This window comes from Lepidochelys kempii, chromosome 6 (assembly GCF_965140285.1).
Source record: "Lepidochelys kempii isolate rLepKem1 chromosome 6, rLepKem1.hap1, whole genome shotgun sequence".
In the NCBI taxonomy this organism is placed as follows: Eukaryota; Metazoa; Chordata; order Testudines; family Cheloniidae; genus Lepidochelys; species Lepidochelys kempii.
The window spans coordinates 114305554-114333530 of NC_136385.1; the positions used below are offsets into that span (position 1 = coordinate 114305554).

At 41.1% G+C, this 27977-nt stretch overlaps 3 protein-coding genes across 14 annotated transcripts in view; 1 reads left to right on the forward strand and 2 right to left on the reverse strand.

Annotated features, from left to right (window-relative positions):
* The window catches only part of ZFYVE21 (zinc finger FYVE-type containing 21), a 36813-nt gene extending 16105 nt beyond the window's left edge, over nucleotides 1–20708 (forward strand). The window contains exons 5-9 of one of the 4 annotated variants that reach the window (XM_073349787.2): nucleotides 1321–1412; nucleotides 2296–2349; nucleotides 4755–4897; nucleotides 10395–10464; nucleotides 10578–15673. In XM_073349787.2, the coding sequence (XP_073205888.1) occupies nucleotides 1321–1412; nucleotides 2296–2349; nucleotides 4755–4897; nucleotides 10395–10464; nucleotides 10578–10642 (424 nt within the window). In that variant the 3' untranslated portion in view covers nucleotides 10643–15673. Of the gene's footprint in view, nucleotides 1–1320; nucleotides 1413–2295; nucleotides 2350–4754; nucleotides 4898–10394; nucleotides 10465–10577; nucleotides 15674–20054 lie in introns of those variants that run through there. The other 3 variants (XM_073349788.2, XM_073349789.2, XM_073349790.2) reach the window with 3 other exon arrangements.
* LOC140913413 (uncharacterized) lies at nucleotides 16328–21326 on the reverse strand. The gene is made up of 2 exons (XM_073349782.2): nucleotides 17478–21326; nucleotides 16328–17002 (listed from the first exon to the last, which is right to left on the reverse strand). The coding sequence occupies exons 1-2, from the start codon at nucleotides 18052–18054 to the stop codon at nucleotides 16608–16610; spliced, it is 972 nt and encodes a 323-aa protein (XP_073205883.1). The 5' UTR covers nucleotides 18055–21326; the 3' UTR covers nucleotides 16328–16607.
* A 448-nt stretch (nucleotides 21327–21774) lies between these two features.
* PPP1R13B (protein phosphatase 1 regulatory subunit 13B) overlaps nucleotides 21775–27977 on the reverse strand; it is a 139283-nt gene continuing 133080 nt past the window's right edge. For all 9 annotated transcript variants that reach the window (XM_073349755.2, XM_073349756.2, XM_073349758.2 and 6 more), the window contains 3 exons: nucleotides 26886–27052; nucleotides 24030–24229; nucleotides 21775–23155 (listed from right to left, as the gene is read on the reverse strand). In XM_073349755.2, the coding sequence (XP_073205856.1) occupies nucleotides 23114–23155; nucleotides 24030–24229; nucleotides 26886–27052 (409 nt within the window). In that variant the 3' untranslated portion in view covers nucleotides 21775–23113. The remainder of the gene's footprint in view (nucleotides 23156–24029; nucleotides 24230–26885; nucleotides 27053–27977) is intronic.

Here is a 27977-nt window from a genome sequence, read left to right on the forward strand (position 1 = left end):
TATATGTCTTGCAGAGTTAAACTGGGAGAGGACCAGCGTGTGGACTAGGAGTTTGGTAATGGATACTGAAAAAAGGGTGAATTTTAGAGTTCTTCGGAAAGAAGAAAGCCTGGCTCTGGAGGAGGAGAGGAGAATCTGCTGACCCCAAGGTTGTGGGGTTTGGTAGGAAGAATGGAGGGGCAGTGTAGGGCCCCTCGCCTCAGTGGGGGATGGAAGTCATTGGTAGTGGACACCTGGTGTGCAAAAGACCAGGTGAGTGTCCTGTCCATTTCTTTGTGGGAGATGAAACGGCCAGGGGGGTACCTTCAGATAATTTTGGCAGGTTCTTAATTTAAACTCCTACAGCCAGAGGGAGGTGGAGTATTCCCTATTGGAGGTGAACAGAATAGAGGGTGGGTTGGTTGGTTGATTGTGAATAACAGTGGAAAGAAATTGAGTGTAATCTTAAACTGCCTACTGTCTAGTATCAGGGGGGTAGCTGTGTTAGTCTTTATCCACAAAAACAACAAGGAGTCTGGTGGCACCTTAAAGACGAACAAATTTATTTGGGCATAAGCTTTCATGGAAGAAGTGGGTTTTTATCCATGAAAGCTTATGCCCAAATAAATTTGTTCGTCTTTAAGGTGCCACCAGACTGCTTGCTTGCTTTTGTTTTTTTTGCCTACTGTCTGTAGTTTTTGTTCGTTTTTTGTTTTAACCACGTTGGGGTAGGTGCAGTCTTCTGTTGTATGTTTGTATAGTGCCTAGTACAGTGGGATCTCAACCTTAGATGACTTGTAAGTGCTATTGGAATATAAATAATGTGTTGCCAACAGTAATGGGAAGGGTACTGGTTGAGAGGGCATGAGAGGAAAAATTTAACCATTGAAAAAATTGTTTCAAAATGTTTGTTTTAAAAACTGAACTCATGCATAAGGTTCCAGCCTCACAGAGCTGAGTGTGATCCTCAGGCTATAGATGGTTAGACAATCTTTCAAAATGCCTCAGTCGCTTTTCCTCTTGAGGATGCTCTGCAGGAAGTTTTGCAAGAGGCACCTGGCAGTCTGGCCCATAGCTTTCAACTGGCTTTAACTGAAGATCAGAAGGTTGGTGGAAGGCGGTGTTTCTTTGGTTGGTTGGTTTTTTGTGTTAAAAGCTTTTCTTCCTATCTTTACAGCTTGTGATTGTCTGTGGGAATTAATTCCTGTGAGGTTTGTGTTAAAGTACATAAACTGCCAGGATACTGTTGGTAGAACCTGTTGTTTCTCTTGAATCAGACTTAATTTTCAAGTTCACAAAATGACACACTTGTAAGAAGCAATGTTTTCTTCTGTTGTGTAGATATCTGTTTCTGGATGGAGACAGCCATTATGAAATTGAAATTGCACAGATTTCGACTGTCCAGATTCTTACCGAGGGATTTACTCCTGGAGGTAAATCTTGCAATGAATCTAAACTAATGGTCATAAGTTACAAATTTGCAACGCTTTTCCTTAACCTAATAAAACAATACACCTTCTTTTGCACTGACAACTCAGATATGGGTGCTTCATTTCACTTGGAGTACAACAGCAGCATTTGGAAGCCTATCCTTGTGGCTGCTGACAGTAGCATTTTAGAAAAAACTCAAGAATTCAGAATTGATTTCTGACCTTTTGATCCTCATCCAGTAGAACTTTGTATCTTGAAGGAAGTGACGGTGGGCATCTGCCCTGCTGCCACTTCCCACTGCCTGAACCATAGAGATGCACTCTTGATTGAGTACGGGTAGTGGTGGAGAAGAACTTTAGTCGTCAGAATGGAAAGTATCGGGACCCAGCTGTGGCCTGCTTTTGCTTGAAGCCAGCATTATAAGGGACAGACTCCGGAGTTAATGGGAGTGCAGTGTCAGAACCACAGATTGGGACCAATTAGTATTATCAAATTAAACTGTTAACTACATCTAACTGGTATGTGGCTAACCAAACAATTATGCAGAGTGTTACTTTTCACCTGACCCCTGATTGTGGCCAACCAAAATCTGAATGGGGTAACTAACTTTTACCCAAGTCCTACAAAATATGCTCATCAGGCGCAAACCCAGTATTAGAGTACAGTAAATAAAAAATGGGAACAAGGATTTCGAAAGTGATTCTTTACCATTAATAATTTTGTCAAGTACTACTGGACTTCCATTGTAAATCTCACATCTGTGGAATGTGGGACCAGTGTAGTCAATCAAATGTGTGAATGTATCTTAATGCTCCTTCAATTTCCTTATTCACTGCTCTTCTGACTAATTTTTCTTCTCACTGCTTGCCTACCTTCTTGATGTAGAAAAAGATATTCACACTTATACCAGCCTTCTGGAGAGCCAACACATTACTGAAGGTCAGCAATGTTGTTGTGAACTTGATTCACCTGAGCATGCTGTTATGATGCCCTTTTCAGTGCTGCTTTCTTCCTCTCCTCTTTGCCATCTGTAGATCTTACTAAAATTAATTTTGGGCAACCTGTGTTTAAAAGTGTTAGAATTTAAACATGTATTTTGTGTGATGCCCTTAGAAAGAATAGGAACACAGAGATTATCAATCTAAATTCTAAAGTGGAGAACATTTTGACTATTGGAGGATGACTTAAAATACTTCTGCCTTGATCAGGGCTCCCTTAAATCATATACTTGTGGCTATTCTCCTTGCTGACAGGCACTATGCATTGCTCACTTCCTGTTGTACAAATGGGTGAGCACTAGAGTGTTCACTTCCTGAAGTGACCAAAGTACTGCTGCTCAAGATGGGAGGATGGGTAGAGGAAGAAATGTGTGGATGTGTTGAATGTCGGTTATAGAATAAATGAGGAAGCAGAGGGAATGAATGAATAAAGGGGTAAATGGAAGGAATAAGTGGTGGAAATGGAAACGGAAGAAGTGACCAGTATTTAGTATTGCTTTGGAGTTGTAGGTCTATAACTAAGACAGTTCAGTTTCTTCCACTTATGTCTCATGAAGAGAATATATTGGTGCTTCAAACAGTGTGCTATTGGGTCAGTTTCTAGACCAAAGCAGTAGTGAAATCACAATAGTGAGCACAAGTTGGAAGCTTTGTTCCAGTCCTCATAATGAAATATTGTAAATAAATTGATTTTCTTTAAGTATCTTTGATAACAAATACATGGGCAAGTGTGCATATTCAACATGGATTATCATCTTGCTATTATGCTTCAGTATATGATCTTAACGATCGTCTTGTGTAGCTGGGTATGTAGAGTATATGTACTTGAAATGTACTGCAAATGTAATTAGCACGTCATGAGATTTTAAAAATGGATATTCATAAAAATCTTAATTTTGGATAGTCAGTACATTTGGCATGACTTTATTCTTAAGCTAAGGATTGTCTGCCCTTTTGAGGGAGGGGAGAAGCTATTTATTTTATGCCCAAGTGGTGTGGGAGGCTTTTTTTGGGTGGAAAGATGGGTTTGTGACTAAGTAAATCATAAAGAGAAAATACAGGTCACTATATTTGTTTTTCTCCTGTCTTGCAGTGTGCTGTATCGTTTGTAACCTACTACTGACTTTTGCTTACTGGTAGATCAGATCAGTGTCATGTAATCACATTTGCAACAGTCTGAATTTGGTCAAGGTCTCAGTACACTGAAAGTTAGGTACTCAGTTTTATAATCCAACTAGGTAAATTGGAGAGGGCAGAGGAATCCTTTTGCAAAGAGATTGAAAAACATGTTAACTCATAACATGGTGCTTCAGAAGCTTAGTGCAAGATTATCTTTGTGCCTGGATTTCTCTTGGATGGTGCCATAAGGACACTGACCCCTTAGGGCCCTACCCCATCTGAAGATAATCTTTTCATTGAAATAAATGAGGCCTTTGTCCTCATAAGGCACATTGGATCAGGCAGGTGAGGTGACCTGCAAGAGGATTGGTTTTTGAAGGTTCTGGTGACTTAGTTAATCCTAGAATAGTGTACTAAATGCCCCAAACAATAAGGTGCAAAATGTTACAGTACGTGTTTATTCCATAAGAATCTTTCTTGACTTTAAGGCTAACCTGATTCCAATGTGCGTTCTTCACTTCCCTCCTTGTTTTCACTGGGTGGCCTATTAAGAACAACACATCTTAAAATCACAGCTAGAATATAAATTATATAAGGTGGTGTACTCTCCCACACACTTCCTTGAGTGAAGCCATCCTCTGTGGTGGACACACCCCATATGCTGATACTTTCAGGAGTTATTTGGCCTCATAGTAGGTTTCCACCATGAGGCCACCTGTCCTCCCATCTATCTGGTGGAGACCAGGAAGCTTTCAGACTTCCTATCAAGAAAGAACCCTTTTTTTTTTTTTTTTTTTTAAATCTGACAATAACACCTTCCATTTCTTTGCAAACTGCAAGATACTGTGGTGAATTACCATGAATTTTATTTTTAAGACTTCTAACACTTAGAAAAATACCAAGCTAGAAAGGTGTTCTTGCAATGTCAGTATATAAATAGCTTTGTTTCCAGCAATAATTCCCTTTGCTGCTAGCTTCCCTGAGTGATCTTCTGACCGTGCATTCTTGGCTTTGGGTTCTGGTAACACATTGTGGTTCATGCTCACACAGTAGCATACAATAGCAGCAGCTGTTAATGCAAGACATTTAAAGCATTTAAATGGTGTTGGGAATGAGTTATATTGGTGATTTATGGACAGAGCATCCTCTTCTTTTGTTTCTTAGGTGGCTAAATACTTTGCTCTCCTACTGCTTGTTCAGGACTCTACTTTAATTTTCCCTTTTCAGGAGGCAATACTCGTGCCACAGGTATGCTCCTGCAGTATAAGGTACCAGGGTCAGAGGAGCTCACACAGATGAAATTTACTGCCAGTGAAGACTTCAATTCCAACAAGAAGCTGTCAGCAGCCTGGCTAGCAGCTATGCATAAGGTAACTTGTATAAAATACATTTAATGTTTAAAATAGATCACCTTAAGTTTGGTCACCATTTGTGTACAAAACAATTAGTTGTGACTGTACTATAAATATAATAGGGCCAGAACCCATTTTATACTAGATAGACCATACTCTGACTACAGCACTGGCTTCTGCTGAGGTCTAGAAAACATGCTGGTTTGGCATCTAAATGGGTGGGGGGAAACTGAGTGGTTACAGCAAGCAAGGGAAACTCTGGGGCTTTAATATTTGGTGGTACATGGATTTCCAGATGCCATAGATTGATTGATACTCAGCATTTGACAAGATTACAAACTAGAGCCTTCGCTTCCATGGGTTTCATCTTGTATGCCCACTAGACAGACACAGACACACACCCTGAATTAGGTTTCCATTAGTTATTATGTAATAATCCTGGAATCCAATGTAGTTCACTTTCGTAACCCAAAAAACTGTAATATCAATGGGTAAGAACAGTGCACTGTGTGTTCAGACCTAAGTAACTGGGGGAGTGCGATAATATATAAAATATATCAAACAGCAGCAGACAGGGCATGTTAGTACGCTAACAGAACACCAACTGCAGGGGAAGAACATAATCTTGCTAAACCTTAACGTCTACATTGTGAAACAGTTATAAATCAGTGAAACTAGACCAGATGGCCATATCTTTCATACTGTAACTTTTTTTTTAAAAGTTCCAAAGTTATCTTTATTCTTAATACTCAATTGATAGAGGGACCTTGGAATACTTCATAGATTTTAAGAACAGAAGAGACCATTGTGATCATTTAGTCTAACCACCTATATTATGCAGGCCATAGGACTTTCCTGAAATAATTCCTAGAGCAGATCTTTTAGATAAACATCCAATCTTGATTTAAAAATTGCACAATATTCCAGCAGCAGTTTCACAAGTGTCAAATACAGAGGTAAAATAACGTACTACTCCTAATTGGGATTCCTCTGTTTATGCATCTGAGGAATTCAGTAGCCCTTTTGTCCACAGTATTGCACTGGGAGCTCATATTCAGCTGATTATCCACCATGAGCCTCAAATCATTCAGTCACTGCTTCCTGTACTGCAAACTTGGCCTACATTATTTGCTCATAGCTGTATACGTTCACAGTTGGTTGTATTACCAAATGATCCAGATAGGGTTGTATCAGTGACCTGTCCTCTTCATTATTTATCACTCCCTCAACCTTTTTGTGTCATCTGCAAAGTTTATCCGTTGATTTGGTTTTCTTCCAGGTCTTCAATAAAAATGTGAATCTGTTTTGCATTAACTAGAATTAGTAGTTGGGTACAGTTAATCCTGGGGTATAATGAACTATACAGGGTGAATTGACAAGTAAGGAGAATAAACATCTGCCTAACTTGCAAAAATCTGTATAGTTCATAACTGCTCTGAAACACTGAATCCTCTATAAGATCTGTTTCCTGATTCCTGGGTTTTTAGAACTTCTTTGATTCCCAGCTAAGATGTTTGGTTTGTTTTTTGTTTTGTTTTGTTTGTTTTTTTGTTATCCAGCACAATGGGACCCCAATCCTGATTGGGACTGCTGGGGGCTACCATGATATATATGCTGCTCCAAATAGTTAAATTTATTTCACAAATCAGCCCGAACCTTAAGGAAATCCCAAATAAAATTTTAGTTTTGGAAACAGGTATTGAAAACAGCCATAACACATTCTGAAAGGATTTTGGATTAAAGGTTAGATTAATGTTGGAAAGCAGAGTGGATTGATTTAAATCAAAGTGACATAAATCAGGTTTAAATAATTTAAATCAGCAAGCGGAAAACTTTGATTTAAATCTATTTTAATCTTATTTTGCATTTGTCCTTATTTTCCTAATAAGGTTTGATTCTTACTGGTTGGTAACCATTAAAACATGTTGACTGGAAAGTAACTTCAGCCTTTACACTAAATATGGTGGTACTTTTTGCTGAGGATACATTATCTGTACAGTGTAAGCTACATAGTTGCAATTATTCAGATTATTAACTTTTACATTTGTTAAAATGATGACTGATACATTTACTAGACTTGGGTAAAGCTCCATTTGGATGAAAATTAGAATTCAATTAAAAATGTACAAACATCACTTTTTAATTTTTATATTAAATCAAACTACCTTAAATGAGCTGGATACATAAGAAACGGGATTTCCAATACAGTTTTGATATACAAAACTAAGTGACTTATTTAACAAAAGTATTATATGTTGCTAGTGAGTTGAACTGATTGTTTCTAGTCACCATGTCCTTCAAGATCTTAGAACTATAGACCAAATCCTCACACCTCATTTAATTCATTGATTGAAAGAGGGGAAAACAAGCTTTACTACTTTTAATTCCAGGCCTGTTTCTTAACTTTGAACTAGTAGAACAAGCTGAAAAGAAAATATTTCCTCTGCACCTGCAGAAGAGGCTACTGCTGTCAAAAGCTAGTTTAGCACTTCGCCGAACCAAAGTTCCAAGTGCTTAACCAGTGATTTCCACCAACCAGTTCAGTAGCTTTTCTCCCCCGCCCCTTTTAAAACTATGTCAGCAAAAATGTACTCTGTTAGAGAAGAAACTATATACTGTCATGTGAGTGGGGTTTTTTGTTGTTTTTTTTTAATTAAACTGCCTTAATAATTAAAGGCTAGATCCTCCTGCTTTCCAAGTGTGGGTCAGTGAGCACTGCCCATGACTGACTCACTCCTCCACACTCCAGCAAAATGTCAGAGCGACTTTTTCACATCTGCCCTGATCAGCCAGGTAACAGTCTCTTTATCCTAGATGAGCCTGAGATTGCCTCCACATCTGATATATGAACAAGGCAGGTTCTTAAGATGCATTAATTGTCTAACATGCCAATCACGAAAGCCAAGAGCATACTACTGTAACAGTTTCTTTCAGGTGGCAGTGTGGCTTCTCCAAAAGGAAGGGGAAAGCTGCAGAGTGAGTTAGCATTATTGTAATGACTAGATGGGTGTGTTACATTTATTTTAAGCTGCACAGCCTGATATATTCAACTTTAATATTCCCCAGCCACCTTCCTTAAGAGTATTTCAAGAAAATCAGAAGTCAAGTTCCCATCCATCTAAAACTTGACTTCCTCGGTGTCTTGAAATCATATTGAAAGCTTCCACGTTTTCATTTAAGAAATTCTCTCCCACAAAATCAGTCAGTTGCTACTATGGAAACTTCCATTTCTGTGCCATTATTAAAGCTGTTAAGTGGGAGGGAAGAGTCACTCCATGCCTATTCTTCCTCTGCTTCCCTTTTCCTGAACTCTAGAACAGTTAGTAAAAAATCTAAGACTCACTGATTTGAACAAATATTTTAAAGTTCAGCTTGAGAGTATTCCTAAGCAGGAAAATAATAAAATTCCAGTAGGGAGCCTCATCTTAAATCTTAATAGAATGAGGGACTAGAGCAGTGATACTCAGACTGAGGCTCTCAAGCCACCAGTGCCTCTTTAATGTGTCTCCTATGGCTCTTTGCAGCACATGATATTAAAATGCTGGCTGATTTAATTATTAACCACTCACAATGCTTTTACTACATTAACCAATTGTAGTTGATAAAATAATACTTTGGTCAGTCATTTGTGGAGGAGGGTGTACATACATACACACACAGTAACTCCTCACTTAGTCGTCCCGGTTAACGTTGTTTCATTGTTACATTGCTGATCAATTAGGGAACATGCTCATTTAAAGTTGCGCAATGCTCCCTTATAACGTTGCTTTGTCCACTGCTTGCAGGAAGAGCAGCCTGTTGGAGCTGGCTTGGAACTAGGGTTGACCGGCAGCCCCCCTATCAGCTCCCCACTCCCCTAAGTTCCCTGTGCGGCAGCTGCACAGCAAGCTATCAATTGCTGGCGGTTCAGCTGTCCCTCCCCCCACTGCCATGTGCTGCTCCTGCCATCTGCCTTGGAGCTGCTTCCTGAACCTCCTGCTTGTTGGGGTGGGGGCTAATGTCAGGGTGTCTCTCCCCCTCCCCCCCGTGCCTGCACCCTGCTTACCCCTTCTCCATAGAGTGGGGGGTGGGGACACAACAGGACTCAGGATGGAGGGAGCTTGCTGGCTGCAGCTGCTGTCTCAACTTCCTGATCTACTTAAAAGGGCAGTGTACTTAGAGTGGTGTCAGCCTACTTAAAGGAGCAATGCGCATCTCTCTCTCTCTCACACAGGGTGTGTCTCTCTGCCACGTTGTCTCCCCTCCCTCCATTCGTGCTGCCTTGTAGAGTGTGAGGCTACATTAACAATGTGTTAACCCTTGAGGGCTCAGCTGAATGCCAGTTCATCATTTAGCAGTAAGGCATTCCCTGGGCTCACCACCTCAACCAAGCTTCACAATCATCATTGCTGTGTATAGTATTAAATTGTTTAATATATAGTTTCTTGTCTGGTGAAAAAAATTTCCCTGAAACCTAACCCCCCCCCCCTCATTTACATTAATTCTTATGGGGAAATTGGATTAGTTTCACTTAGTCACATTTTTCAGGAACATAACTACAATGTTAAGCAGGGAGTTACTGTATATAATAAAAATAGTAAATAAAACAATGAATTCACACTATTATCTTTTGGATAATGTTGATTGCTGATTTGGCTCCTGAACCACTGAGGTCTGAGTATCGCTGGGCTAGAGTGTCAAAACTGCCAAATCCAAGCTCTGCATGTTGGGGTACTGGCAGTGAACGTTCAGCTCAGCCATTACCACCTCTTACAAGGGGGCAGACAATCTAATTTTCATCTGTTCCTCTATTTGATATAAATGTGCTTAAGTTACCGCAGTTAGCAGTTGATCTGGGATGCAATCAGTAAAGAATTAAAGCACAGTAACATAATACCAATCACATGGTTTTATGGAAGAAGTCTTGTCAGATTTTTTTTGGAGATTACAGTTTGGTTGACAAAAGTAACTGGCGTACTTCTGTAAGGCATTTGATTTAATACTTTATTTTATGTGCTGCAGATTCTGTTTTGTGCTATATCACAAACTAGCTAGCTCTCTAAGTAAGTGGGAATCATAGTCCATTGGGAGGGTTTCCAGTGCAATTTGTTCTTAGTCCACTGCTGTTCAATATCTTATCAGTGATCTGGAAGTGGTCAGTCAGTCTTGGTAAAGCTTGCAGATGGTGCAAAATTGGAATGGTAAATAACTGGTCGGTTCCACAGAGTGATCTAAGCTGGGCTCACTTGAATAACGTGGTTTTATACAGCTTAAGGCAAAGTTCTACATCTAGGAACCAAGAAAGTAGGATGGGGGGGAAAAAGTATTTTTAAAAGCAGTGATTGGGAAAAGGACTTAGGGGTCATGGGAGATCACCAACTGAACTTAAGTTCACCGTATGATGTTGGGCTAAGAGCAAATGCAATCATTAGTTGAATAGGAAGTGTAATGGATGTATGGGACATATGTCTTGACTAATTGTTCCTTTTGGCTCTCAAATTAGAAAAGCTATCTACCTCTGTTTATCTCAAAATAGGATCCACCTATGAGGACAATAAGAAAATGGTTCACATCATGTGACAATAAGGACCCACAGATCAGCCAAGGTTGAGTGTTTCCCTCTCCAGCTACAGAACTTAAAATAGCTAAATAAGTATAATCACCTAGGCAAGAATCTCTCCTAATATGAATATGTATAAACCTCTTTCTCTCTCCCTAGTTAAAAAGAATTCCAAGTTTCCAAACAAAAGTGGCTTGTTACACATTGCGTGGGTCAAGAAGTGACGGGTGGGGAAGCTGCAAGTTGAACAACTAAGAACTGTGGCTATAAAATTGAACGTTAAATTGGGCTGTTACCCCAAGAAATCCAAGCCCCATGTTTTCATCCCAAATTATAAACTGTACATTGTTTCCTTGTAAATCAAATTTATTCTGAATAATCTTTCACCCAAAATTAGAAATAGCACATTTGTTTGCATTGTGAGTCAGATCTATATCCTATATGTGGAAAATGACACTTGTTCAGTTGTAAGTCCTAAATAATGTGAAATGCATATTGTAATCAAAGAATGTATGGAGTATGTTGTCCACATTTAGAAGATTACAGTAAAACCAACAAAATCCTTTCAAATTGTTGAGCTCTTAAATTAATAGGAAACGACTGGCAGAAGGAAGGAGAAATGTAAAGATATACAGCAGGGTAAAACTTCGGGATATTAAGAGAAATTGCTCAGAGTGGGGGATCCCAAGTGGTTGTACAGGCAAATAAGTTTTTTAATTGATTCAAACTTAAAGCCTCTGCTAAGAAGGATGAGGGGAATTTTGTTATACACCAACAACCATGTACTAGATACCAATAGAAGCAGCAGAGAAACAAACCCAAGCACCTTTTTGTTATGTCTCCTATAGGAATTGGAGGGTGGCCCTCTCCAATAGGCACTGAAACTAGGGTGTATAAAACTTAGGTTCTGTCAACTCTGAGTACATAGTGACCTAACACAAGGAGCTGCAGAATCCTAAATGCAACCAATACCCATTTCAGTCGTCACGTGGAAAGGACTGTCCCTCATCCCGAGGTTAAGAGGATAAGCAGAGGTGGTGAAATTTAATTTCAAAGATTGTAATTCCCCTTCCATTCTTTAATATAAATAACTGTAGGTTAGCTTGCTGAATCTACACTCTTCAGTTAGTGTCTCAAGTAATCATATTTTAGATCAATTTGTTTGGATTTCTAAAGGAATTAGAGATTGAAAAGAATTGTTTTAAGCAATTGCTTTTAATATTCTAAATTAGTCCCTTTTGGACTAGTCTAATAGAGGATTGTGGTTAGTGCCTTTAAAACAAGTGCACCTTTGGAAATGTGATGTTTTAGGTACTAAAGAATTGAGAATTGTTGATAAGTAAATGTAATAAGAAATATTGGTAATTTGACTGGTCTTTGATATAACAACTGAGCCTCAATTCTAGTCTGTGATAATTGCTTGCAAGACTATTGTGTATATGTGTGGTACACACAGTTGATTGTGTCTGTTTGAGTAGTGAGCTGTTGATTATATACTGATGTGGTTCTTGGTAATTTAATCAGTTCTTGGTTAAGAATAAGCAAGTGTCCCGATATGAGAAATACTGTTCAAATTAAAAATTGACATGACAAGACCTCAGTGTTCAACTAGTAAACTAACACTTTCTCTACTTTGAGATTATCCCATTAGATCAGGGGAGGGCAAACTATCTGGCCTGTTAGGGCTTTCAGTCCAGCCTGCAGGATTGCCACCCCCATGGTGCTGCGAGGTTAAGGCAGGCTCCCTGCCTGCTCCCGGAAGTGGCTGGCATCATGTCCCTGCGGCCCCTGGGAGGGAAGGGGGGGGGCAGAGGGCTCTGTGTGCCAGGAATGGGGAACCGCAGCCAATGGGAGCTTTGGGAGTGGTACCCGCAGGTGAGGGCAGCCCATGGTGGAGCTGCCTGCCCCACCACACCCCCAGGAGCCACTGCTGGACATGCTGGATGTTTCTGGGAGCGGCGCAGGGCCAGGGCAGGCAGGGAGCCTGCCTTAGCCCTGCTGCCACCCTGGAACCGCTTGAGGGAAGCAGCACTGGGATGGAGCCTGCACCCCTGCTGCACCCCAACCCCTTGCTCTGAGCCCCTTCCTGCACTAACCCCTTGTCCTGAGCCCTTTCCTGCACACCACACCCCCTCCCACAGCCTGCACTCCCTTCTGCACCCCTGCCCCAGCCCTACATTCATGGCCCTGCATACAATTTCCCCACCCTGATGTGGCCCTCAGGCCAAAAAGTTTGTCTACTCCTGTATTAGATCCAGTTCTATATTGGCAAACCTAGTTTTAGATTTCAGTTTTAAAATCTAAGTAGCACCCTGGCAAATTGATAAATTGACCCTCCCCTCCCCACTTTCTTGGGATGTCCTCGTAGAACTAGGGAAGTGATATCAGCCCTCTGGAATTAGTGAGATCATTACTGGAACAATATCAAGTTGGTGTCCCAAATTTGAGAAGGATTTAGAAAAGAGCTAGACAGGTTTGAGCTCTGGAAAATCTACCTTATACTGAGACTAAAGCTGCTCCATCTGTTTAGCTTAACTTTCCATTTTCAGAAGTGACTTGATCAGAGTTTAAGGGTATGTCTACACTACGATATAAGGTCAAATTTATAGAAGTCGGTTTTTTAGAAATCAGTTTTATATATTCAAGTGTGTGTGTCCCCACAGAAAATGCTCTAAGTGCATTAACTCGGCGGAGTGCTTCCACAGTACCGAGGCTAGAGTAGACTTCCGGAGCGTTGCACTGTGGATAGCTATCCCACAGTTCCTGCAGTCTCTGCTGCCCATTGGAATTCTGGGTTGAGATCCCAATGCCTGATGGGGCTAAAACATTGTCGCGGGTGGTTCTGGGTACATATTGTCAGGCCCCCGTTCCCTCCCTCTGTGAAACCAAGGGCAGACAATCGTTTTGTGCCTTTTTTCCTGAGTTACCTGTGCAGATGCCATACCACGGCAAGCATGGAGCCCACTCAGGTAACTGTCACCGTATGTCTCCTGGGTGCTGGCAGATGTGGTATGGCATTGCTCTACAGTAGCAGCAACCCATTGCCTTCTGGCAGCAGACAGTACAGTATGACTGGTAGCTGTCCTCGTCAAGTGCCAAGGTGCTCCTGGTCACATCAGCTGGGAGCACCTGGGCAGACATGGGCGCAGGGACTAAATTTGGAGTGACTTGACCGGGTCATTCTCTTTAGTCCTGCAGTCAGTCCTATTGAACTGTCTTATGGTGAGCAGGCAGGCGCTACAGATTGCTAGCAGTCCTATTGCATTATCTTCTGCTGGGCAGGCAAGAGATGAGGATGGCTAGCAGTCCTACTGCACCATCTTCTGCTGAGCAGCCATAAGATGTGGATGGCATGCAGTCCTTCTGCACCGTCTGCTGCCAGCCAAAGATGTAAAAGATAGATGGAGTGGATCAAAACAAGAAATAGACCAGATTTTGTTTTGTATTCATTTGCCTCCTCCCCTGTCTAGGGGACTCATTCCTCTAGGTCACACTGCAGTCACTCACAGAGAAGGTGCAGTGAGGTAAATCTAGCCATGTATCAATCAGAGGCCAGACCAGCTTGTTCCAATAAGAACAATAACTTAGGTGCACCATTTCTTATTGGAACCCTCCATGAAGTCCTGCCTGAAATACTCCTTGATGTAAAACCACCCCCTTTGTTGATTTTAGCTCCCTGAAGCCAACCCTGTAAGCTGTGTCATCAGTTGCTCCTCCCTCCGTCAGAGCAACAGCAGAATTGTTCCATGCCTTTTTTCTGTGTGGATGCCATACCAAGGCAAGCATGGAGGCGGCTCAGCTCACTTTGGCAATTAGGAGCACATTAAACACCACATGCATTATCCAGCAGTATATACAGCACCAGAACCTGGCAAAGCGATACCAGGCGAGGTCAGCCTGGTCACGTGAGTGATCAGGACCTGGATACAGATTTCTCTGAAAGCATGGGCCCTGCCAATGCATGCATCATGGTGCTAATGGGGCAGGTTCATGCTGTGGAATGCTGATTCTGGGCTCGGGAAACAAGCACAGACTGGTGGGACCGCATAGTGGTGCAGGTCTGGGATGATTCCCAGTGGCTGCAAAACTTTTGCATGCATAAGGGCACCTTCATGGACCTTTTGTGACTTGCTTTCTGCTGCCCTGAGGCGCATGAATACCAAGATGAGAGCAGCCCTCACAGTTGAGATGTGAGTGGCGATAGCCCTGTGGAAGCTTGCAACACCAGACAGCTACCGGTCAGTTGGGAATCAATTTGGAGTGGGCAAATCTACTGTTGGGGCTGCTGTGATGCAAGTAGCCCACGCAATCAAAGATCTGCTGATATCAAGGGTAGTGACCCTGGGAAATGTGCAGGTCATAACGGATAGCTTTGCTGCAATGGGATTCCCTAACTGGGGTGGGGCCATAGATGGAACCCATATCCCTGTTTTGGCACTGGAGCACCAAGCTGCTGAGTACATAAACCGCAAGGGGTACTTCTCAATAGTGCTGAAAGCTCTGGTGGATCACAAGGGACGTTTCACTAACATCAACGTGGGATGGCCAGGAAAGGTGCATGACGCTTGCATCTTCAGGAACTCTGGTCTGTTTCAAAAGCTGCAGGCAGGGACTTTATTCCCAGACCAGAAAATAACTGTTGGGGATGTTGAAATGCCTATATGTATCCTTGGGGACCCAGCCTACACCTTAATGCCATGGCTCATGAAGCCATACATAGGCAGCCTGGACAGTAGTCAGGAGCTGTTCAACTACAGGTTGAGCAAGTGCAGAATGGTGGTAGAATGTGCATTTGGACATTTAAAGGCACGCTGGCGCAGTTTACTGACTCGCTTAGACCTCAGCAAAACGAATATTCCTACTGCTATTACTGCTTGCTGTGTGCTCCACAATATCTGTGAGAGTAAGGGGGAGATGTTTATGGCAGGGTGGGAACTTGAGGCAAATCACCTGGCTGCTGGTTACGTGCAGCCAGACACCAGGGCGCTTAGAAGAGCACAGGAGGGTGCAGTATGCATCAGAGAAGCTTTGAAAACCAGTTTCATGACTGGCCAGGCTACAGTGTGAAAGTTCTGTTTGTTTCTCCTTGATGAAACCCCCTGCCCCTTGGTTCACTCTACTTCCCTGTAAGCTAACCACCCTCCCCTCCTCTCTTTGATCACCGCTTGCAGAGGCAATAAAGACAGGTTTCAGAGTAACAGCCGTGTTAGTCTGTATTCGCAAAAAGAAAAGGAGTACTTGTGGCACCTTAGAGAATAACCAATTTATTTGAGCATGAGCTTCCGTGAGCTACAGCTCACTTCATCAGATGCATACCATGGAAACTGCAGCAGACATTACATACACACAGAGATCATGAAACAATACCTCCTCCCACCCCACTGTCCTGCTGGTAATAGCTTATCTAAAGTGATCATCAAGTTGGGCCACTTCCAGCACAAATCCAGGTTTTCTCACCCTCCACCCCCCCCCCCCCCCACACACACACACAAACTCACTCTCCTGCTGGTAATAGCCCATCCAAAGTGACAACTCTCTTCACAATGTGTATGATAATCAAGGTGGGCCATTTCCTGCACAAATCCAGGTTCTCTCACCCCCCTCAAAAACCACACACACAAACTCACTCTCCTGCTGGTAATAGCTTATCCAAAGTGACCACTCTCCCTACAATGTGCAAGTTTGTGTGGGTGGTTTTTGGAGGGGGGTGAGAAAACCTGGATTTGTGCTGGAAATGGCCCAACTTGATGATCACTTTAGATAAGCTATTACCAGCAGGACAGTGGGGTGGGAGGAGGTATTGTTTCATGATCTCTGTGTGTATATAATGTCTGCTGCAGTTTCCACGGTATGCATCCGATGAAGTGAGCTGTAGCTCACGAAAGCTCACACTCAAATAAATTGGTTAGTCTCTAAGGTGCCACAAGTACTCCTTTTCTTCGAGAGGCAATAAAGTCATTGTTGCGTCACATTCATGCATTCTTTCTTCATTCATCACACAAAGAGGGGGATGACTACCAAGGTAGCCGAGGAGGGAAGGAAAATGCCACACAGCACTTTAAAAGTTACTACATTAAAATTTATTGAATGCCAGCCGCCTTTTTTTGGGGCAATCCTCTGTGGTGGAGTGGCTGATTGGCCGGTAGCCCCCCCCCCCCCACCGCGTTCTTGGGCCTCTGGGTGTGGAGGCTATGGAAATTGGTTACACAGGGGCTGTAGTGGCAGTCTGTGCTCCAGCTGTTGAGCTGCAGCAAAGGCCATACACTGGAGCATACTGGTTTGGTCCTCCAGCAGCCTCAGCCTTGAATCCTGCCTCCTTTCATCAAGCTGCTGCCACATTTGAGCTTCAGCCCTGTCTTCAGCCTGCCACTTACTCTCTTCAGCCCACCACCTCTCCTCCCGGTCATTTTGTGCTTTCCTGCACTCTGACCTTATTTGCCTCCATGCATTCGTCTGTGCTCTGTCAGTGTGGGAGGACAGCATGAGCTCAGAGAACAATTCATCACGAGTGTGTTTTTTTTTCTTTCTAAGCTTCACTAGCCTCTGGGAAGGAGAAGATCCTGTGATCATTGAAACACATGCAGCTGGTGGAGAAAAAAAAGGGACAGCGGTATTTAAAGAGACATTTTATAAAACAGTGGCTACACTCTTTCAGGGTAAACCTTGCTGTTAACATTACATACATAGCACATGTGCTTTCGTTACAAGGTCGCATTTTGCCTCCCCCCACCACATGGCTACCCCCTCAACCTTTCCCCCTCCCTTTGGCTAACAGCAGGGAACATTTCTGTTTAGCCACAGGCAAACAGCCCAGCAGGAACAGGCTCCTCTGAGTGTCCCCTGAAGAAAAGCACTCTATTTCAACCAGGTGACCATGAATTATATCTCACGCTCCTGAGGATAACACAGAGAGATAAAGAACGGATGTTGTTTGAACACCAGCAAACATACACTGCAATGCTTTGTTGTACAATGAGTCAGCCGCGAATGCCAGGGCAAAGTAATCCCTTCACATGCTTGCTTTTAAACCATGTACAGTATTTTAAAAGGTACACTCACCAGAGGTCCCTTCTCCGCCTGCCGGGTCCAGGAGGCAGCCTTGGGTGGGTTTGGGGGGTACTGGCTCCAGGTCCAGGGTGAGAAACAGTTCCTGGCTGTTGGGAAAACCGGTTTCTCCGCTTGCTTGCTGTGAGCTATCTACAACCTCATCATCATCTTCTTCGTCCCCAAAACCTGCTTCCGTATTGCCTCCATCTCCATTGAAGGAGTCAAACAACACGGCTGGGGTAGTGGTGGCTGAACCCCCTAAAATGGCATGCAGCTCATCATAGAAGCAGCATGTTTGGGGCTCTGACCCGGAGTGGCCGTTCGCCTCTCTGGTTTTCTGGTAGGCTTGCCTCAGCTCCTTCAGTTTCACGCGGCACTGCTTCGGGTCCCTGTTTTGGTCTCTGTCCTTCATGCTCTGGGAGATTTTGACAAAGGTTTTGGCATTTCGAAAACTGGAACGGAGTTCTGATAGCACAGATTCCTCTCCCCATACAGCGATCAGATCCCGTACCTCCCGTTCGGTCCATGCTGGAGCTCTTTTAAGATTCTGGGACTCTATCATGGTCACCTGTGCTGATGAGCTCTGCATGGTCACCTGCAGCTTGCCACGCTGGCCAAACAGGAAATGAGATTCAAAAGTTCGCGGTTCTTTTCCTGTCTACTTGGCCAGTGCATCTGAGTTGAGAGTGCTGTCTAGAGCGGTCACAATGGAGCACTCTGGGATAGCTCCCAGAGGCCAATACCGTCGAATTGTGTCCACAGTACCCCAAATTCGAGCCGACAAGGCCGATTTAAGCGCTAATCCACTTGTCACGGTGGAGTAAGGAAATCGATTTTAAGAACCCTTTAAGTCGAAATAAAGGGCTTCATCGTGTGGACGGGTGCAGGTTTACATCGATTTAATGCTGCTAAATTCGACCTAAGTACCAACAGGAGTTGATGAAAGGCATAACAAGATGTAAGGGCTGAAACTGAAGCTAGATTACACTAGAAAAGGGTGCACATTTTTTAAGAGAGGGTAAAAATGGAATAATTTATCTAAGGGCTAGTCTCCACTAGAAGTGCTACAGCAGTGCAAGACTGGTGAAGATGCTCTGTACTGACTGGAGGGAGGTGGTTTTATAATGCTGATGGGAGAGCTTTGCGAGAGCTGCTTCTGCTGACAGCACTGTCCACACCAGTTTTTAGGCTAGTGTAATACACATCACTTGTGGAGGTGGCTTATTCGCACTCCTAAGTGACAAATTATAATGACATAAGTGGTAGTGCATACAAGCCCTAAGAATGTGGTGAATTCTGCATCACTTAAACAAGATTGGATGTCTTTTTTTTTAGATTTTCTTGGTCAAATAGAATTTATGGGCTTGTTGTAGGAACCAGTAGGTGAAATTCTTACCTAAATTATGCAAATTAGACCTCAATAGTCCCTCTGGCCTCAGTTTTTTTTAATACCTAAACTTCATACAGTTGGGACATATTAATGTCCTTTGCTTGTCTCTCAAAAAGCTTCTTGCTACACCTATTTTTACCGTGCAGTTAATTTCCATGTTGCTTCATTTGTGTTTCTGAGGTGGTCCCTTACTCCATGAAACTCCTTTCTGGGGAGAGGACAAGATTAAGGAGTTTGCTTCTTCCTTTAACATCTCTCCCAGAAGGCCCAGCTTATACTGACTTCTGCTTTTTGCAAGGCACAGCTGTCTAATAGACTTTTTACTACCCTAAACAAGCATGGCTGTTAACTACTTTTTCCAGGCTGACTTCAGGCACTCTCTGGGCTATGTTTTTATTAATCCTGGTTTAGATGGGGGTACAAGAAACAGTATATAGTACCTCAAACTTAATCAAGAAATTAGAGTTGAGAATTTCTGGCAATCCTCCCAGACTTTGTAAACCATCTTGAAATCATGTAAGAAGCTTTCTGTAATCATATAAATCAACATTTCTTATGGCAGTGAACACCAGGCTTATGAAAAATGAGTTGCTTAAAAAGAAAATACATTGAATTATTTCACATGGAAACTGGCCAGATCACTCATGTTGTAGAAAGGCCATTTAAAAGGTTTTTTACCACTGTACTCACTGTTTAATAGAATACCCCTTTACCCCCTCCCTCCAACAGATAGCCTTGGTATTAGCACTGAAAAAAGCACTGATATATTATTCCTCAGAAATATTTCTTGAAATACAAATGACAAATAAGATAAGCAACTTGGTTAGAAAGCGGTTACCTAGCCAACATCACTAAACTGATCATTTCTTTTTGAGAAGTCATTATCTGGCAGTTCTATCATGACACACTGTTCTAAAGATTGCAACATATTTTTATGAAATTCTGAAGTTTTACCCGTTGAGAATCCGATTAAAATCCTGATGGATGTGCCCTGACAGTAAGCTCTAGAATATGATTTAGTCTCTCTCCCATGTAAGAAAACTATACATACGTAGAAGAGCCAGGATTTGATAACAAGTTACAGCTTTTGGCTTTACAGTAGTTTCTAGGGGAAGATAAGAGACCTTAAGTTTGTTGTTTATCACTAAGGTGCCTATATAGCAAACTGCAATGATGTATCTCGTTTTTTGTAATCATAGGCAGCAAAACTCCTTTATGAATCCCGGGACCAATAACAGCAGCAAGTTGTCTGAGCTCTGACGGAAGAGACCAGCTCTATGAAAAACCGCTTCTCACTTTTTGCTAGTTACTTTGATCCATGGTAATTGGTATTATGAACCCCTCTACCCCAAATGTGGTTCATTATGTAAGCACTGGCAAATGCAATGTGAGTATTTTGGAACCATGAGTATTCACTTATCTAGTGTGCAATATGTATACAATTAATGCTTTAAACATAGCCTCATGTTTAAGACTTCATTATTTTGTTAAATCTTATTGGCACTTAATATGGAAAACGAAAGTATGACCTGCACTACAGCTAAAATGTATAGCACAATTTTTGTAGTACCAATTATGTATACTATATGTATTTAATTTGTTGGCTACAAACAGCAAACAAATGTATTTGTAAGTCTCTTCTACAGAGATCTCAGGTGTTTTTCTTATCCAAATGTTGAAGATCAATGTACAATGAAATCTGCCTTAGATACCCTTTTATAGAAATAATCATTTTGGGTTCTTATCATGTGATCAAACACTTAGATAAGTTTCACCAAATACCACAAACTGGGTTGTATGAACATGACCTCTTGGAGCCCGTATGTAGGAAAATACAAGCTTCCAGAAAATGATTTTGAAGTTTTGTATTCATTTTACTTGTTGTAATGACCTTTTGCTAATTAATCTGATTATTGTAACTAATGTTTGGACATACTGTATACAGTATTTTAAATGTACAAGTCTTATGGATTAGATGAATTCATACTTATTGAAAATAAGCAAAATGCTCAAGATAGCATTTACTTTAACTTGCTAAGCAACTTAAGCTAACTTTCAACCTTAAAGACTTCAATATTCTTGGTTTGAGTGGAGGAGAGAATAAAAGGCTATTTACAATACCCAAAAATGTCCTGTGCCTCCTGTCCAAATGGTACACTCTGTTCAAGCACTCTAGCATGAACTAGAAAATCTCATATATTCAGCTGTTCTAAGAAAACCAACTAGGAGTTTGCTGGCTGCACTTGGTAGTGAATGAAGTTCAAACATTCAGACTGTCCTTGAAGAATAGAAGCTAGCAGTTTAAGGTGAAAAATTGTTTTTAAGTGAGAAAGCCTACCTAGTCACAGAGCAACACCTCTTGGGCGTGTGCAGCACCTTCAGCCTTTTCTTCTTTGTATTGCCAAGCTAGCCTCTTAGTACTATGCACACCCAATTGTGACTAAATTATCCTCATTCAGTGTGGATTAGTTTTGCAGGTTAGGTGGACAAAGGTTACAGTACTTTGCCATTGCCTAACATTAGTTTAAAACAAACACTTCAAAATGCAGCCATGCCTTAGCAGTATTTTATTATACACTAATCCAGAGAACATGAAAATGTGCATCATAGGCTCTTGAAATTGTCACATTCATGTACCAAATGTTCTTTAATATCCTTTCACGTTTCATCACCACAATATATACAATTAATGTTAAATGGTGGTAAAAGCAAATTACAGCGCTGCATAAATGCTATATAAATTATACACAAGACTTGTACATGAGTTAAGCCAACTGGCCTACACTTTAATGGAAGAAAAAATGCAAAACACATGGCTACAACTTATGAGAAATTCAAAATATATTTCTGGTATATAAAACCATGTACAATTAACTCCAGTGAAGTGCTTTGCGCTTTTTTTTTTTTTTTGCTTGAAACTACAATGTAGTGGAAAAGTTATTGCATAACTCACCCTGGCAATAGGTGTAGGGCTGCCAAGAACCACAGAAACTGTCCTTACCAAAATAGCAAATTATTGCCATTCTCAAATCCTTCTCGAACTCCTTGTTTCTCCTTCCTGTCATTGACTCTCAATATTAGTACAACTAGCTCTCCACTTTTTAGTCCTTCAGCTACTCAGGCAGACTTCAAGTTAGTGTACCTCTTAGCGTATCAGACGCTTACCCTTCTCAACTATTGCACTTTCATCCATGCAAACATACAAATCCTTTAATCTGACTGCAAATCCACTGTTATATGTTCTTTTGTTCCAAACAGACAAGTTCACAGGTTAGTGGGAGTGGGACCTGTAACTTAAATTAGTAGAGGTAAAACTCGTGTAATAAGCTGAATACCAAGAAAATGAACAAGTTGATTAGTGTAGGGATTTTGAGAAGTATACAAACACTAGTTTTGATTCTTTTAGCTTGTCATTTAAATGCAAACAAAATCTAGATCCTAGCATCTCTAAAGCTTCTGTTTGAGCTTTGTAAAGGGTATCTTTACACTGCAGCTGTGCTGCTGTAGCATGATGCTTCCTCCAGTGAGGGAAGGGGTTTTTCCATTGCTGTAGGTAAACTACCTCATGCAATAGCTGCATGTATGGTAGGGGTCAGGTCAATCTAACTGTCATACAGGATGTAAAATTGTTCACAGCCCTGAGCAATGTAGCTAGGTTGACTTAAGTCTTATGTGTAGAGCAGGCCTTAGACTAGGACTTAAGATATGTTAACTAATGTTCTATTTCTAAATCCTAGAATATGTGTGTGTGTGTGTGTGTGTGTGTATAGAGCGCCTTGGTTACTGCTTATGCACTTAGCATGTGAAAGTCTTCTCTGTAGCACACAGTCAGTAATGAGTAAACAACATTCAATGGTGTCAAAATATATCCAAAATCTTGACACATGGGACAGTTATTGTAGGATTAGAACAGACTGGACAGCACATCTGCAATTTGGAAATGACATTTGTGAATATTTAACACAAACCTCCACCTGTGGACTCTTCTATAAGAATATTTTTGGTATTTAGAGTTGACAAAATACTGTAGACTGCAAGTACCTCTCCCAGTCAGTGATTGGTTACATGGAATTATCTTCATTTACAAACTGCAGATTTTTAAATCCTTGACTGCTGTCCACTAACAAGAGAGAGCACCATTTAAAAACAAAGATTATAATTTTATTTCTCCAGTTGAAATGTGATAGAAAAGGATGACTCCAGTGTGGGTTTAAGCTTCCAGTTACCAGCCACGTATTACACTGCCAAACAACTGAATTCAAGCAAGGGTTCGCTGCCGAGGCTTTATTCTTGGATATAGCTGCAAAACAAAATCAAAAGTAAATACCCAAGCTTTAGATGTGATAACTAGAAAATCAAGTCTATAATTAACATATAACCTGCTTACAGCCAAAAGGCTATTTCTGATTACACATGAATGGATTGTACAGCAAAGGGTAAGACGTCATTAACATGTTGTCCACTGGACATATTTAGTACATTTCTTTAGATTACAAAGTGACATGCAAGTCTGAACAATTCAAGAGGAAACTCAAACCTTTAACAGTCTCCTAACCTAATTAACTAATGCTATTAACTATTTTTATGTTCGTCCTTCAGCAGGTGGCAGTAAATAGGTATAACTTTCCATCATTTTATGCAGTCAAAGTGAAAGTTTACCAGTTGCATAATTCCAATCTGCATTTTAGCCACATCTACCTTCTTGGCAGGTAAATAGTGATCCATGCCACAAACTTGTTACATCCCAATTATTTAAATATCTTCGTGTGACCTACCCTGATATTTGGCACAACAGCCACCATACTATACTTAGGGAGACAGTTTGATCTCATGGAAAATACCACTATTTAATATGCTAAAGATCAATTAAAAAGTTATAACCTAAAAAAACTTAAGGCAGCCTAATGATTACTATTCTTTTTACTGTCCTGGGTTAAATTCCTAACTACAATCTGTCTTTCTTCTACAGCAATAATAATGCTCAGAGAAGGTGCACTCAAGCCCCGGGACAGAAGGATTGCTTTCTTTGCGTCACTCTGCAGCAATGATTTACCTAGATGTTGCATTGATAAGTTCTAGAGGAAGTTCCCTCTAATCTCCCACCTAAGGAAAAGTGTAACAATAGGTCAAGTTCAAGGGAGAAGGAAGGAAGGAAGAAGCTTAAAGTAACTTACCCCCAAAAGATTTTTAGGCACATAGCCTTCTTTATCATTGAGTCGAGCCCACCACCATTCTGTTTCATTATCATCCTTGCGTCTCAGGATAGTAATGGCATCTCCTTCATGGAATGACAACTCATCATTATTCTGGGCTTCATAATCCCACAGAGCATACACTACTCCTTTGTTCATGACTCCCAACTTCTCCTGTACTCCTGTTACCAAGAAACAAAAGGTAAACGAACATTACAGATGGTAGAGTACCTTGACTTTATCCACTTGGGATTTTGGGTCCTCCTCTCCAGTGGGAAATCCTGAGAGACTTTCATTCTGCTGCAATTTAAGATTCAGTGTTTCCATTATACTTTTTTTTTCCCCTCCCCCTCAGGAACTTAACTGAAGATTAAAACCTGATATGGCATAAAACTTGTCATAGAAGTTGGGAATATGTTTTCATTGCACGGTGTATTTGAAAATTAGTTGCCCTTACTTTAGGTGAAAATTAGGGCTCTCAAGTGATTTTAAAAAATTGTAATTAATCATGCAATTAACAAATTAATCACAATTAATCATGCTGTTAATAATAGAATACCATTTAAATATTTTTGTATGTTGTCTACATATTCAAATATATTGATTTTAATTACAACACAGAATACAAAGTGTACAGTGCTCACTTTATATTTTATTACAAATATTTGCACTGTAAAAAATAGTATTTTTCAATTCACCTAATACAAGTACCTTAGTGCAATCTCTTTATCATGAAAGTTGAACTTACAAATGTAGAATTACGTACAAAAAAATAACTGCATTCAAAAATAAAACAATGTAAAACTTTAGAGCCTACAAGTCCACTCAGTCCTCCTTCAGCCAGTTGCTTAGACAAAAGTTTGGTTACAATTTGCAGGAGATAATGCTGCCCGCTTCTTGTTCACATCACCTGAAAGTGAGAACAGGCATTCGCATGGCACTGTTGTAGCTGGCGTCACAAGATATTTACGTGCCAGATGCGCTAAAGAGTCATATGTCCCTCCATGCTTCAACCACTATTCCAGAGGACACATGCTGATGATGGGTTCTGCTTGATAGCGATCCCAAGCAGAGCAGACAGACATGTTCATTTTCATCATCCTAGACAGATGCCACCAGCAGAAGGTTGATTCTCTTTTTTGATGGGTCAGGTTCTGTAGTTTCCACATCTGAGTGTTGCTCTTTTAAGACTTCTGAAAGCATGTGCCACACTTCATCCCTCTCAGATTTTGGAAGGCACTTCAGATTCCTAAACCTTGGGTTGAGTGCTGTAGCTATTTTTAGAAATCTCACATTGGTACCTTCTTCGCATTTTGTCAAATCTGCTGTAAAAGTGTTCTTAAAATAAACATGTGCTGGTCATCATCCGAGACTGCTATAATATGAAATATATGGCAGAATGCTGGTAAAACAGAACAGGAGACCTACAATTCTCCCCCAAGGAGTTCAGTCACAAGTTTAATTAACACATTATTCTTTTTACAAGCATCATCAGCATGGAAACCTATCCTCTGGAATGGTGGCTGAAGCATGAAGGGGCATAGAAATGTTTAGCATATCTGGCATGTAAAATACCTTGCAACGCTGGCTACAAAAGTGCCATGCAAATGCCTGTTCTCACTTTCAGGTGACACTGTAAAAAGAAGCAGGCAGCAGTATCTCCCCTAAATGTAAACAAACTTGTTTGTCTTAGCAACTGGCTGAACAAGAAATAGGACTGAGTGGATTTATCGGCTCTAAAGTTTTATATTTTGTTTTTGAGTGCAATTATGTAACAAAAAAAAATCTACATTTGTAAGTTACACTTTCATGATAAAGAGATTGCACTACACTACTTGTACGAGGTGAATTGAAAAATACTCTACAAATATTTGCACTGTAAAAATGATAGTCAAAATATATAAATAAATATATATAATATAAAGTGAGCACTGTACACTTTATTCTGTGTTGCAATAGAAATCAATATATTTGAAAATAGAAAAGCATCCAAAATTATTTAATAAATTTCAACTGGTATTAACAGTCTGATTAATCATGATTAATTTTTTTAATCACGATTAATTTGAGTGAATAGCCGGAGTTAACTTCAATTAATCGACAGCCCTAGTCTCATACATATACTAGTCTCATACACATTCTCTAGCACAACAGGTTTAGAGTTCTTCTTGCTCAGCCTAGTTATTGCAGCATTTGCTGTATATCTCATCACACTGCAAATCTGCCTTAAGGGGTATATTAAAACCCTAATGAAGTCTTTATACTCTCTTTGGTGTAAGTTAGAATCTTAATTTTATTTAATTGCTGCTTCTGGAAAGATGCTTCTCTTGTGATATATGCACTGAACTTAAAAGCTATAAGTCATCTGTCTCATTAATTCAGTGAACAAAACATGAATAATTACTCATAATAAGGAATGCAAGTAAGTTTAGATCTTCAGCCTCCTGGTGTGGTCTGCTAGAAGTTTGGGATATCCTTACAAAATTCCATGTGAAATTTACATGGCAACACCCTTCTAACTCCAAAACCCTATCATCATCAGAACCCTTTCCTAGAAAGGAAGGAAGAGATGTTTAAAAATCATGCACAATGCCACAGTGAGCTGACTTGAAGAGGGAGGGATGACATGGCCAAAGAAACGGCCAAGAAAATATTCTGGCAGTATTCTGAATGGACGAGAGTGGGGGCAAGGGCAATGCTAATTTCAAAGACCTATGTAGAGGATACAGAACTTAGACTAGCAACTTGGCAGTCAGAACAGAGAAGAAAGGTTGAATTTCAGAGAAGTGATAAAGGTCTGTAAAGGGAATTATCAAGCATATACACTTGGCAACCTACCGTACAAGAACTGGGAACACTGAATATAACCCTCCTCCATCTCCTCACACTTGTCCGCAGCAGTTTCTATATCACTTATAGTTGAAGCAAAAATTGCTGCTCCGGATTCTACAAGTAGTTTACAGAGATGAACACTATTGCAAGAAGCTGCACAATGCAAAGGCGTCCTGAAACAAAGCCAACATTTAGACATCAAAACAGGCCAGGAATCCTACAAATCCAACCTGGAACAAAGGGTTCAGTCATCCTTTAGAAGTTACTTTTGAAAGAAAATTAACTTTTATGTGGAGAATGTTTGTGGCACAAGTAAAAACGTAAATAAATAACCTACCTAAAATTCTGACCGCACTGAAGCCAAATGGGGCAAACAGATTTTAATGAGAAGGGTAAGTTTTCATGACATTTTGCAAGGCTGCAGTACGTTAGTTTTAAAGGGCAGAGGGCAAGGCAAGAAGGGTGAGAAATAGCTCAGCAAGGCCAGCTCTCTAAATTCCTCACATACCACTACAGAAGTGCTGCAGGACAAGGAAATGTTACTCACCATGTAGTAACTGGAGTTCTCCGAGGTGGGTTCTCCCAATGTGTCATGCACTTCAGGTTTGCATGTGCACTTCATGTTCCCAGGACCAAAGATTTTTCCCTAGCAGTGTCCATTTGCTCTATGCATGCACTCATGCTCTGCCGTGAAGCTATAAAGGGGGCTGCCAGGCTGCCACCGTTTTAGCTCCTTCTCTACCGCTAGGCCCCACTTAGGGAAATTGAGGTAGTGGGGAAGGAGGTGGGTAGTAGACATAAAGACACTTGTCCCTATGTGTCATGCCCCACTTCAGGTGATTCAGAAGCAGTCTCTCTAGGAGGTGGGTACCCACAGTTCAATGTGTCAACAGAATGCAAAACTGCTCTACCCAGGGAGGCATCCGAAGCAGCTGCTTGTACCAGTGCATAATGTCTTGCAAAGGTATGCACAGAACCCCATGTTGCTGCTTTGCAGGTGTCAATAATAGATACACCCTTGAGGGAGGCTACTGAGGCTGCTTGGACTCTTGTTGAATGTGCTCTCACACTCCTCTCAAGAGGGACATTATTCAGCTC